Source organism: Artemia franciscana, unplaced genomic scaffold, assembly GCF_032884065.1.
Source record: "Artemia franciscana unplaced genomic scaffold, ASM3288406v1 PGA_scaffold_23, whole genome shotgun sequence".
NCBI classification, from domain to species: Eukaryota; Metazoa; Arthropoda; class Branchiopoda; order Anostraca; family Artemiidae; genus Artemia; species Artemia franciscana.
Genome location: NW_027062649.1, coordinates 106515 through 120647, shown reverse-complemented (window position 1 = coordinate 120647; position 14133 = coordinate 106515). Strand labels below are relative to the sequence as shown.

General features: G+C 32.8%; 1 protein-coding gene across 1 annotated transcript in view; it reads left to right on the top strand.

Annotated features, from left to right (window-relative positions):
- Positions 1-4334: 4334 nt before the first annotated feature.
- The window catches only part of LOC136041489 (uncharacterized), a 37083-nt gene continuing 27284 nt past the window's right edge, over positions 4335-14133 (top strand). The window contains exon 1 of the mRNA XM_065726185.1: positions 4335-4545. Within this exon, the coding sequence (XP_065582257.1) occupies positions 4482-4545 (64 nt within the window). The 5' untranslated portion in view covers positions 4335-4481. The remainder of the gene's footprint in view (positions 4546-14133) is intronic.

The window sequence follows — 14133 nt, the reverse complement described above, 5'->3', positions numbered from 1 at the left end:
AATAACACCTAAAAATTTGGAAAATATAATTTTGAAGAGAAATAGTAGTTAAAAATGATCATTAATAACTTGGAATAAGTGATAACATGGGTGACATGCCAAGGTTTGAGGTAACAATCAGGTCATAAGCAGAAGAGAAAAAAGTTTAGTGACCGCGAACAAAAACCCTTTGGTGATTCACCTCAAAAACCAGTAATACATTTTTTTTCTCAGTTATTTTGTTTAATGGATAAAAAATAAAATACTTTTGTTAATGAATGGCTTATGCAATACAATGCAGTAAGGTATACCAACTTCTTAGGAGTTAAGTTAAGGTGAGGTTTGAAAAGTTCATCCATAGAAAAATTTGCAAAACCGTTGATCAAAGGAGTGTAATATATAGTGATATTTTGTGAAACAGCTCGTTGTGAGAAAGTATAGGCTAGATATCAGAAGCCACAAGCCTGAGAAAATTTGTCTGATAATATATATATATATATATTATTGCATTTTCTTTTTTTGTTACTAAAGACATATTCACATATTGGTTTTTTGGACAAAATTGATTAAATTATTAAACAATGTATGAATTCTATTAACAAATGATCCTCATTTTCATACAATCCTCATAAGGGGGAATTAACGTTAGGTTTTTCTTCTCACTCAATTGGACTACCTGTCTTGGCTTTTTTCTACAATTAGCCATGACTTGATGCCCACAACTATTCCATTTTAATTCAAAAATTAGATATTAAATATTACTTAATGGAATATTAATTGAATAATTCAAATATTAGATCTCAATTTGAATTTTTGTATTTTTCTTTGCCAGTTTTTAGTCTATATATGATTTTAAAGCTTTTTCTCATGTTTGTGTCCGTCTGGTGTACGTTCATAATTAAATTCTTGTTCGATAATTTCGATCAAATGGAACGATCACAATTAGATAGCACAAAAAAGCACGATGCATAATTTTCATTGTTTATATATGCGCTGTTCAATGCCCAAATTGTTGAACTCTCAAAATAGCATCCTGATAAATATAAAAAGGGAATGAGGGGAGTTGTGGAATTTATATCAACTCCCTTAATTTAGGCACAGCCTTAATAACGGTTTTCTGGGGTGATACCTCTTCGCTTATTATAGAAAAATCTCCCTAAAATTTATTTGAATATCTTCATTTGAGTGCGCATCAACTTCCAGCACAGAGGTGGGAAAATCAAAAGGATGGTGGTATTATGAGCCTTACCACGAAATTTCTTAGGACTGTGGCAAGCGCTACCAGGAGGTTTGATTTCAGCGATTGAAATAGTAATATTTCTCAAAATTTTGAATTAAAAACACATTTTGGTTGATTTCTCAAATTTTATCCCTTATTTTAACAACACGATGCATAATTAATTCCTAAATAGAAAAAATGAAAAGCGGGGTGCCAAGAATCAATTTACAATTATTTTCAAACCTACACATAATTTAACAGCAAGAAAATCAAATGAATTAGACTAAAAATAATTAGGGTTTCAGCTGAAAGTAAGGAACAACAATAACACTTAACTTGAACAGAAATTATTCTGAATATCAGGCATTTCCCTGATTTGTTTGCTGTTAATTTTTTCCTGTTAATTTTTTTTCTGTCTTCTTCTTGTCTTTTTCCTCTATCTCTTTTTTTCCTTTCTTTCTTCATCAGTTGAGTTTCTTTTGTATTGATTAGTGTCATATGAACGTGGTTTTAATTAGCTGAGGGTGATAACCTCGCTTGCCCTTACAAGCTTATTGCCTTTCTTGGCAGGCGAATGGCGAATAGTGTTTGTTTTCTCTTCTTAATAAATGTATATATCTCTATATCCTCTCTCTTTCTTTCTCTCTCTCTCTCTCTCTCTCTCTCTCTATATATATATATATATATATATATATATATATATATATATATATATATATATATATATATATATATATATATATATATATATATATATATATATATATATATATATATACTATTTACTAATAGAATGCCATTCTCGTTTCTTTTTTTATCCAAAGGGGAAGCTTTAACAACTTCTGATTGGTGACACTGGGTGTTTTTTACTGAAGACATGTACTTGGAGGTTATTTAAAGAAATTACAGATGTACTAATCTCTATTAATTACAATGATGTGTACTTTTCAAATTTTTCAGACTAGAACCTAAATTATCAACCTAAATAATTGAAGTACCAATTCAAAACAATGTTATCAGGGAGTGGTAGCTGGTGCATTAGTTAAACAGAAAGTGTAACAGAATGAAAGAGAAACAGTCGTCACTATGAACAAGGAGAGAGAAGGGAGAATTATTGCCCATTCATAGTCTCTAGTGTTCAAGTACACAGGAACCTCTTTTGAAAACGGTGTAACATTTAATTTTTGCCCGATAATTGAGCAGCCACCTCGTCAGTAAAGGTACCGAAATCAGCGGAATAGCGAAATAGTTGATAAATAAATAATAAAAAAGCAGGTAAGTAATACGTCTGATATAAGAAATTTTAAGCAATCTACAAAATTCTTGAGATTTCTGGGAAGGTATGACCCAAATGACCATATCATAAATACCGTTGACATTTTGCCAATTTACGCTGCATTTCATATTCGGGGAAAATAAATGCGAAAAAATTCTTACTTTAAAACATGAATTTTTATGAATTTTCTTTACATGACAATTTAGTAAAAAAAAACTAAAAGAAAAAAAAGAATATTTGTACTAAATTAATAATATGTGTTAGTCTAAAATATTTATTAGTTGGAAAAGTCCATTAAAGAGCTTAATTTTTCTTTTGTAATATTTTAGTTTATAGATATAATATTTTTAAATTTTCCTGAAAAGCCAAGGCTGCATTATACAAGGCTGTAATATTGAAAACAATTGAATTCTTTAAACTTATACAAATTAGGAAGGGTGCATTCCCCAACACTATTATCATCAATAATAACTAGTTATCCATTATTGTTTGTTTTACAGAACAACAGATAATAAAAAATAAATATTTGTAATAAAAAATTAACAGTATTTGCAGAGAGAGCAAGAATATTAGTCTATTTTACTTATTACGAGGTTGAATCTCAAGTTATGAACCATTTTTTGGGCCATGAAGCTAATAATAAGGAATGAATAAAAATTAATAATAATTGACTGAAATGCACCCTTGATTCATGTTGTATCTATCAATACGAAAAGAAATCTGATGTGTTGTTATTTAATGCTAAGCAAGGGTCTGCTGTTGATGTTAGGCTGGGTGGTGCTACTGTTCGGCTTGCCGAACACATAGTTTATTTGGGGATCCCTATTGGTCGGTCTATGCTTGAAACACGTCATCTTTTGCAGAGTCATCTGCAGAAGCGGATCTCTTTAGCGTATAGCCGTGTTGTAGTTTATAAGCGTCAGTTTGATCGGCGGATTTTGGCCCATCTATATAATGCAATGGCACTACCTCATTATCTGTATATAAGTCCCTTTTGGAGGATTTTCCAAAAGGAAGATAAGAAAAAATTGCGGTCTACATATTATAAATATGCAAAGTACCTCGTACGGCTTCCACCATGGACAAGTAACCGTATTGTGACAAGTCGGTATGGGATCATCAACCCTAATGAAGCAATATTAGCCCAGATCGCCAGATATAACTCTAATATTGTTACTCATCCTTGGGCAATTATTTTGAGGCAATAGGTTTTTTATTTTTTGTAGTTAGATACTCATGTGTTCTTTATTTTTCTTGTGTGTTGTGTATTCTTTTGTAGTGTTTTTTTTTTTTTTTTTTTTTTTTTTTTTTTTTTTTTTTTTTTTTTTGATGGGAATTAAATATGCATGTATGTATGTATGTATTCATGTACAGTGATATTTAAAGTTGTATGTATGCAAAAGCGGTTCAGTGCTTCATCGAATGTTCTTTATAAATTATTCCATTGTTGTGATGTTTCTTTTTTTTTTTTTTTTTTTTTTTTTTTTTTTTTTTTTTTTTTTTTTTTTTTTGTCGTTTTTTACTTTGTATTGTATGACGGGTTAGAAATAAAATAAATAAAATAAATAATAATAGCTAGACAAATCTCATTAATATGAAAAATAGAGAGCACGGCAGTATCATAAGTCGTAAAAGGGCTTTCAGTCTTAGTTTAGTAGAGCTGGAGGAAAGCTTCGAATAGCTTTTTGACGGCACAATAAAAGGTATCTCAGGATAATAAAACTCATTGTAATTCAGCAGATTTTCATCTGCACCCAGACTGCATTAACTTGACTTATTCCAGCCTGCCAAATGTTTAACTCATTCCTAAGAAAACAACTTCGGAGTCGACGCACTAGACAACATGACGGGAACAATTCCAGTCTTTTCTTAGTCTTCCAATTAGACAGTGGTCAAGAACAATAATTTGTCCCAAAAAGACCCTGGTTGCTAATAGAGATACGAGCGAATGAGATGTGATACCAATATAGGCTTGAAGAAGGGAATAAAAATGGTTTATATGGTGTGATGGGCTGTGGACCAAGTCGAGTTAGGATTGGGATCAAGGCAAATAATAAGGGGAAATCTAAAGGTGAGACGGTGGAATCTTCTTAGAATAAACTTAAAAGTCAATTGATCTAATTTGGTAAATAGAACCACAAAGTACCAATGACAGTGACAATATAATCTGATTGTTATTGTTTGAACTTGTTAAGTAGAAACTTACTATTTTCCAAAAGATGGCAAATTTTCTCAGGCTCGTAACCTTTGATGGGCAAGAATAAATTTGATGAAAGTTATATATATATTAATCAGAATAAAAATCTAATTCTTTTGATGTATCTATTAGTATCAAAATTCCATTTTTTAGAGTTTCGTTTACTATTAAGCCTTACTGCAGTTCGTTACCACGAACTGTTTGATTTAAGAAAAAGCTTTTTTTTAAATTTAAATTTAATCAAAGAATGGACCAAAACTTCTAAAGTGTATTCGACAGTTGGAACGTGTTGAAAGCTACGAAACTAATTGAATATGCCGTAAAAAGCATTTAGAGCAAGGTTCGAGTTAACAAGCATTAAACTGAACTTAAACTTTAAGCTTAGCTTGAGAAGCAAGTTGTTTGGATTGAGTCAAATTCCATCTAGGATACAACTCATATATTTGTTAATTTATAGTGCAAGGGATGTCCATTTCTTTTCCACTTTCTTTCTTTCTTTCGTCCCTTTCTTTCTTTTTATTCTTTCTTCGTCCCTTTCTTTCTTTATTTAATAAAGCTATTCTTAGGATTCGATCATTATGCATTCTGGAGATACATTGAAATCATCCTCAATTTTACCCATAAACAGAAAGTGCTCAAGCTATTTACATACAGTGTATTTTTAGGATTAAATTTAGACTAATAATAAAACCAAAAAGGAATTGAGACTAGTGTTGTTATAGTAATATACAGCTTATCTGTATTTTATTTACATCTATTATCGTATCCGAATTATTTATTACTAGTTTATTATTAAATCATATATAGACAGTGGTGTCGATTGAGCATTTTTACTGGGTGGGGGCAATAGGGCTATATTTCCAGAGAGTCAAGAGGATGGGCTATATAATAATTTCCCTCCAAATTATTAGGGGGAACTGCCCCCTTGCCCTCCTCCCAAATGCCACCCCTGGACATAGATTCACCTATATTTTCAGATATATAGTCTCAGATGGAGGTTTTCATGAATTCTTGTAGAATCTAGGTTTGAATCAGAAAAAGAACTACAGAATTAGAATTTTTTTTTTGAATCTTTGATAAGATTCCAAATCTTTTTGGTCATTTGATAAGATGTACTATGTACATCAAGATTGACATTCGAAGCAAAGTTTTGGTCTTTTATTTTGCCTTTTTGGCTTTTTGAGGAATCTCAGTTCTGTTTAGTCTAAAATAAAATTATGCTAAGATCATAGCTCATCGAACACCTTAACAATGTAAAAATCTTTTTGTGGTGTTTCTCCGCTAAAAAAGGAAAAAATGAAAAAAGGCCTTCAACCACTACAGGGGTTTTAAATATTGAAACTGACCTTTGTTTAAGGTCGTTGTAAGATGTATATTGTACATCGAAGTTGGCTTTGACAGAGAGCTTCTGACCATTTTGCCTTTTCTTTTTTTACTTGAAACCTCAGTTTCGAATAAAATGATAGTTGACCAATTCATCGGTTAATGTTTATAAGAAATACCTTTTAAAAATCGTTTTCAAGCCATTAGATTGTAAGAGGTATTTATTGTTGCTTTGGTTTTCTTACATTTGGAAGACCCCAAGCTCTCAACACCTCCTCTTTGGGTACTGCTAAGAAAAATACAGATTCTAAATTTGGAGACCAACGGTGGAGCCAAGTCATGAAAATGTAATTGTTGGGGGGGGGGAGATTTTGTAAGTTTTACTTTAGTATTGATAGAAAACAGCTATATTCTAAATCATGGGGAGGGGGCTTTTCATTTTCTTCTCTTTTCATACAAGGAAACAAAAATCGAAATCCAGACCCCCTCTCAATTGGTGCACATGAAGGCTAAAGATTGTAGCAATTTTGGAAAAGATTTCTACATGATTCATAATTTTTTTTATTTTCTTTACTAATGCCATCATTAATCCACAGTTATGAGATTTTTATGAGTTTACACGTTCAAGTTTAAACAGATACGACTAGATTTATATTTGTTATTGGTTACGCTATATCCGTGACGTCAAATGGTTTTTAAATACACTTCAGATTAATTCCGAGTTTATCGCGGTCTAGGAACCAAAACCACAATGATGCGTTTCTCAGAATCTCTAGCCTCTTCTACTAATATAAAACAAATTAGTTGACTTGAAAGAAAAAAAAACCTCCGAAGTTTATACGACCATGCCTTTTAGCTGAAGTGGCCAAAAAAGAAGAAAAATAAACAGAATAATAGAGTTTTTTTAGCAATACAACGTTTATGTATTGTCTCGAAAAATGGCACTAGAACTTTCAATTTGAGACGAAAATGATTTCTTTATCTATTAAGAAGTTGTTAATTTAAGAGATACATTTCTGTGACGTTTCTTAATCTAAATATCGATTTCTCAATGTGATAATGATCTTAAAACCAATATTTCTGATTTACTAATGATCTCTCAGTTGAAAACTATGCTTTTTAATATACAACCGGTGACGTTTTACTACAACAGAAACATCAATGAGTGATCATTATGCCGAAAGTAACAATGAATCTAGTAACACTGTAGGTGTTACTTTTACAAACAAGGGTTGCCTTCCACCTTTAAACTAACAAAAAAGGTTAAACTACAGCTTGTGTCGTTGATGTGGCATACTTGTGAGGAAAAACTAACTTTCAAGCGGCATATTGAGTCGATGAGGTTAAATGTTTTTCGAGGCCTTAGAATTATCCGGAACGCGAGTCTTTCCTTTCTCTATCCTTGGTCTATTATACTTCTCTCTTATTTGCTCTTATTTATGTTACTGCTCGTCGTTGATGTGTCGTGTCGTTGATGTGGCATACTTGTGAGGAAAAACTAACTTTCAAGCGGCATATTGAGTCGATGAGGTTAAAGGTTTTTTGAGGCCTTAGAATTATCCGGAAGTTGAAGCGAGTCTTTCCTTTCTCTATCCTTTGTCTATTATACTTCTCTCTTATTTGCTCTTATTTATGTTACTGCTCGTCGTTGATGTGTCGTGTCGTTGATGTGGCATACTTGTGAGGAAAAACTAACTTTCAAGCGGCATATTGAGTCGATGAGGTTAAAGGTTTTTTGAGGCCTTAGAATTATCCGGAAGTTGAAGCGAGTCTTTCCTTTCTCTATCCTTTGTCTATTATACTTCTCTCTTATTTGCTCTTATTTATGTTACTGCTCGTCGTTGATGTGTTGTGTCGTTGATGTGGCATACTTGTGAGGAAAAACTAACTTTCAAGCGGCATATTGAGTCGATGAGGTTAAATGTTTTTCAGCAAATGTCAATCAGCAATAGTCCTGCAGTCTACCACCCACATTTCTGTTGAACTTCTGAAGATAAAAGATATTCCTACGCTACACCTTTCTTTGATTGCAATTCAATATTTCCGTGGAAACCTTCCATCAAGTTTTTCCGGGCTGCTTTAGCTTGTTAGAAATCTCAGTCCTTATGAAACTAGAAACCAGAATGATGCGCTGGTGCCATCCACCCCTACAGCGCGCTCGGACTTCTGTCTGATAGTTGCTCTCGGGGGTGCCCGGAACTGCATTCCTGTTGAGATTCAACGGTTCTGTACCCTAGGCTCCTTCAGAAACAGTTAATGAAATTTTTATTAAAAAAAATTAAATTATAATATTGATCAATTATTTATATTGATTTGTTATTTAGAAAGAAATTGATTATTTAGAAATGGATGGTGTGAGTGTTGGTTCCTCGATGTTTATTTGTTTATTGATTTTTTTTTGTACTTTTTTTTTAAAGTAGGGGATGTGGAGACCAGTTGTACTCGGGTGGGGATTGGTGAGTAGAATCAAATATATTTTAAGTGTGAATGTACTTAATATGTATTTATACTTTTTCCCCAAATAGCGCTTTGGGATATTTCTGTTTATAAATTGAAGTATATCGGTAATAAAAGGAACTTGAATTTGAAGAACTTGAGATTTTCCAAACTTGCCGTGCATAACCACTCTGTGATCACTATGATAGATGTGAATCCCTCAATATTAGTTTCGGAACTGCTTTATCCCTCCCAGGACCCAATAACTTTTATCTACTGCAAAACTATAAGATATAATGAGAATTTTACGCTGTATTTCACTTCCATTTTTAATATTATATTCATTTTAGATCGTTTTCACCCTCTGTTAACCCTGGAATTTCTATCCTTGACAACTTATTTCATTATTTTTCACTAACTTTAATCTAATTAGTTTTCATATAAACATTCTTTTCTTTTTTTGAAAGTTTTCCACGGATCTTTTTTCGTCCTTTCCTTTGGGTTTCTGTCTTTGTAATACTTTTTGTTTTAATAACATAATTATTAACGCTATTATTCTTTTTGATAAGAAATATAAGTTTAGCATTGTTTATTTGAAAGATCCTCTTCGATAATGAAAATTTATCGTATCAGCAATCTAAACTTTTCTTAGCATCTGGCTTACGCGTTAATAGAGTTCTTCTGAGTGTAGAGAAACAATGATAATTGCAACCAAATTGTATTGAAAGTGTTAAAACTTTAAACCACTAGGCTTGGAAAATACTACTTTTAGCAACAGGGACCTACCGAAAGGAAACGACAGCTTTTCAAACTTCAGAATCTAAGACCAAATTCTGAAATATAAAGATGTAATTTTCTTTGTTTAATTAAGTTTATTAACCTGCTTTGCCGTTTTGAACCAGACAAAAAAATCACAACTATGATATTGAGACTGGTAAAAAGACAGCGAGGAGAATCAGAAAACTTCAAATCAAGAACTTGGGGATGTACATGGTGTAAAAGAGGATGCAGCTCGGGGATCAGTGGGATAACTGAATACCTGGAGAACTCTGGGGACTGTGTGCGATGAGTGTGCTAAATCACAGGGTGGATGGCCCCAGCCCCCATTGCACTTCCTGGCTGAAGGACCATGATACAGAGATCAGCGCCACTAGTAGGGACTGTAAAGACTAGGGCCGTTTTCTCTACCTTTTTTCACTTTCACAGGGACGTCTTATCGTTAATCTATTGCTGAAAAATGGTTCTATGAGTCGTTTGCAGTTTATATTTTGTCTGAAACAACTTCTGAACAACAAAACAATGTAATGTAGAGCCCCTCTCACGGGATCTTTGCTACGCATGACTGTTTCAGCAACATCATTTTGGACCATCAGAACTGCTTATAAAGAAGAGAACCAATTAGGATTGGTCTGAATTATTTTAGCTATATAATAATCGCTAGCTATGCACATTAGCAGATTCAGTTTTATCACTTGTATGAGGGTTTAGACAAAGAATTTGGTTTCATCTGAACTTTTTTTTTGCAACTTGTTTAGTGATTTGGAACTTTGAAAAAATGGAATTACTTGAAGTTTTTTTGTAATGAAGTGAAAAAAACAAGTTTTTTAACTGAAAGTAAGGAGCGACATTAAAACTTAAAACGAATAGAAATTACTCCGTATATTAGAGGCGCTTTTCCCTCCTCAACACCCCGCTCTTTACACTAAAGTTTGACTATTTTTTTCAACTTTACTTTTTAAAACGGTAAAAAACTTTAGCGTAAAGAACGGGGTGTTGAGGAGGGAAAAGCCCCTTTAATATACGGAGTAATTTCTGTTCGCTTTAAGTTTTAATGTCCCTCTTACTTTCAGTTAAAAAACTGTTTGTTTTTTTTCATTTAATTTCTGAACGTTTTTGAATTAATATATTTTTTGATTTTGGCTGTCCGCACATGAATAATTAAAACGAAATTTGCATATTAATTTTTTTTTACTAAATGACTTTCTCTTAGTTTTGATCGGAAGATTTTGAGAAAAAAAGGGTGGGGGAGGAGCCCTAGTTGCCCTCCAATCTTCTTCAAATTTAAAAAGGTAACTACAACTTTTAATTTTATACGAACGTTTTTATTTGTAGAAAATATAAGTAACTTGCGAATTAACTTACATAACAAACTTCTATATTTGTATATTTTTATTAAGTATATGAGGGGGTTTGTCCCCTTGTTAATACCTCACTATTTACACTAAAGGTCAAATTTTGTCCCAATTCTTTAAGGATTGGGACAAAATGAATCACAAAGGCCGTAGAATAAATAGTTGAAATTGCTAAAAATACTTTAGCGTAAAGAGCGAGGTATCTAGGAGGACATGAACCCCACATATGCGTGATAATTTCTGTTCGTTTTAAGTTTTAATGCTGCTCCTTACTTTCAGTTAAAAACTTTTCCATATTTATTTTTTTATTGTTTTGGTTTTGTCTTAATTAGTGCTAAAGTATCCTGCGCTCCTTCGTGGAAATTATGTTCTCCCATGACAAATTCCTCCATGGGAAGATCCTCCCGCGTAACCCCCACCCCTCCATTCCCCCTCCCAACCAAAAAATTCCCCTGAAAACGTCTGTACACTTCCTAATAAACATTACTATACCTAAACACTGGTCAAATTTTGTAACTTGCAGCCCTCCCCCTTGGAAAGTGAGGGAGTAAGTCGTTCCTAAAGACATTGTTATTAGATTTTTTGACTATGCTGAATAAAATGGCTATCTCAAAATCTTGATCCGTTGACTTTGGGAAAATAATGAGCGTGGGAGGGGGCCTAGGTGCCCTCCAATTTTTTTGGTCTCTTAAAAAGGCACTAGAACTTTTATTTTCCGTTAGAATATGCCCTCTCGCGACATACTAGCACCACTGGGTCGATGCGATCACCCCTGAAAAAAAAAAAAAAAAAACTAAAAAAACCCGCATCCGTGATCGATTTTCTTGCAAAAATACGAAATTCCACATTTTGTAGATAGGAGCTTGAAACCTTTAAAGTAGGGTTCTCTGATACGCTGAATGCGACGATGTGATTTTCATTAAGATTCTATGACTTTTAGGGGGTGTTTCCCCCTATTTTCCAAAATAAGGCAAATTTTCTCAGGTTCGTAACTTTTGATGGGTAAGAGCAAATTTAATTGAACTTATACATTTAAAATCATCATAAAAATCCAATTCTTTTGATGTATCTATTAATATCAAAATTCCGTTTTTTAGAGTTTTGGTTACTATTGATCCAGGTCGCTCCTTACTACAATTTTTAGAATAGCACATGGAAGTACCCAAATGAGGATCTGAAGAGGTTATAAGGACGGGTTTAAAGACAATTAAAACTGTATGGGAAGGGTTAAGAGTTAAGCTTTGAATAGGCTGTGGTAAGAGAGGGACGTGCTTAGCTGTGTTGGCTCCAGTTGGCTTAATGTTGCCGGATGTTTTTAGCAGTAGTAGCACATAGCTAATGCAATTTCGCACAAGTTTTTGTTTACAGTTTATTTTTGTTTTTTTCTATTTTCAGCTATTTTTTTTGTTCCTATTCCAGCCAAATATTTCTCAGGTCGACACTGCTGCTGAGGAATCACAGTGTTCCATTTGAAATTTTCCCAGAAAAATTGAAGAGATATACAGAAGGAACACCGTTTATTTATAACGAATAAATTTGTATGTTTTATTTCTACATTTCCTATTTCCTTTTTTATTCTTTTGTTAAATTTTAATCTTCTCAAGTTTTGTTATGAAACCCTTATAAAAAGCAGTAATTTCATTTTATTTATTTATTTGGGCGTAAGACGTTTTTTTTTCAATTAAATGTTTTTTTTTCAGGTAGAATACTAACCAAGCTATTAAGAACTAGCTATTGTACATTCTTTTTTTTTTGTAGTTCCTAACCCGAGGGACGATCACAATTTTTGTACTTCATGAAATTTTATGGAATTCTAATAGGGAGACAAGCGCAGTTTAGTTTCCAAGTTAGATTTTTTACTTAACACGTACATAATTAACAGTGAATCCAGGGAATGGTTTTTTGAGCACTTGCCCCCCTCCAGAAAGTAAAAAGTTGCACAAATTATAGAGGTAAAGGGGTAACAAATGCCTATGAGAGAGACCACTTTCCACTTATGCCACTTTACGGAAGTATTATGTATCCACCCCTATACATAATTTAAACAAGATAAAACTTAATTCTTGAAAAAATGACACGTTACTTCTGGATTCAGTCATAGATACTTCCCTGAACATTTCTTTTATCAGCAACATGAATAATTTACCGTTTTCTCCCGAACAGATATTAATTTCTGACTTAGGAGGTAAATTCGTATCTTCCATCAAAACATATATCAAACCTTATAACGAAACTGATTGCGTTAGAATATAATTTAGGTAAGTTTTAAGATCGAAGAGGTGTAAAAAACAAATGAAATGGTAACCAGATTTTTGTTTTTGCGTTAAGAATTTAGAGTAATAATTTTTCAATAGGTCTACAAGACGTTTGCTAAATTTAGGAAAGGACGCTCTATGAAATTCAATACTACAAAAATATTCAAAAATGCGGTATTTTTATTAGAATTTAGTTGAATATACAATAGTGTCGTTTGATTGATAAGAAAAACTCCAGTTCATTTGGAATTAAAGACTAGCTTTCAAAAAAAAGCATAATTTTCACCAATAGAATTTGTAATTAGATAAAGTGCTAAGCTCCTATTCTGATTCAAAGCCTGGGCTTCTGTGAAACGAGCTCTTAAGATCAGATTCAAAGACTATGGCTAACTTATAAGAGTGGAAACAGACATTAGCATCTACAAAAAAACTATTATAGCCATCTAGTGTCTCGAAACACATGGCAATTGTTCAAGCTTTGGAATTGTTTTTCTATTAGTAACCGGGGTCGGACGCTTATTACTATCCAAGTTTTACTATTTATACTGATTAATGTAATTTTTATTTTTACTACACAGAAAATATGCCAATTGTTGCCACACGTTAGATGGCGTTAATAGTTTTTTTTGTCAATACTAGTGCCAGTTTCCACTCTTATCAAGTTACCCATACTTTTTGGTCGAGTTTGCAAATCTTTTGTGATTTTACTAGTTGCTACTTGATTTTCCATTGAAAACATCTGTCATTGCTTGTGCACGAAGGCGGGGCCATCAAGCTTGTGTAGTTTCAGATCTGTGTCAAAAATTTTCAATGGAGAGCATAGAACATTTTCGCTACTGTATATTACCTTTAATATGGTTATTAGAGTTATTTGATGTCGGAGGTCCATGCTCTGTCACAGAACACCTTTGTCGAATTTTGCATGGTATAATCCTACGTATTATATTTAATTGAAAATTTTAGTTCCTAATTAAAAATGATCGGAAAAATTAGAGTAACTTCAGTCAAACCACATGTGTGATCAAAATTATCAGACACGTGAATGGAAAAAAACTTTTAATTTGAACCTTTTTTTTTTATTTGAGATAAATTACTTCAAGAAATAGATGGTGTTTCGTTGGCCAAATCCTGACGGAGACCCAATTGTTAATGTTATTTTTTTATACAAGTTGATCAAAACACTGGAAGCGTGGTCAATTTTCTAACGAAATGCTTTTTCAGTTAATGTCCGAGACAGTTTTCCCTAGCCGGTCTTATTTCCCTGCTTTGATTTCCATTGGATGTTTGTGACTTGCAGATTTATGCCAGATAAGTCT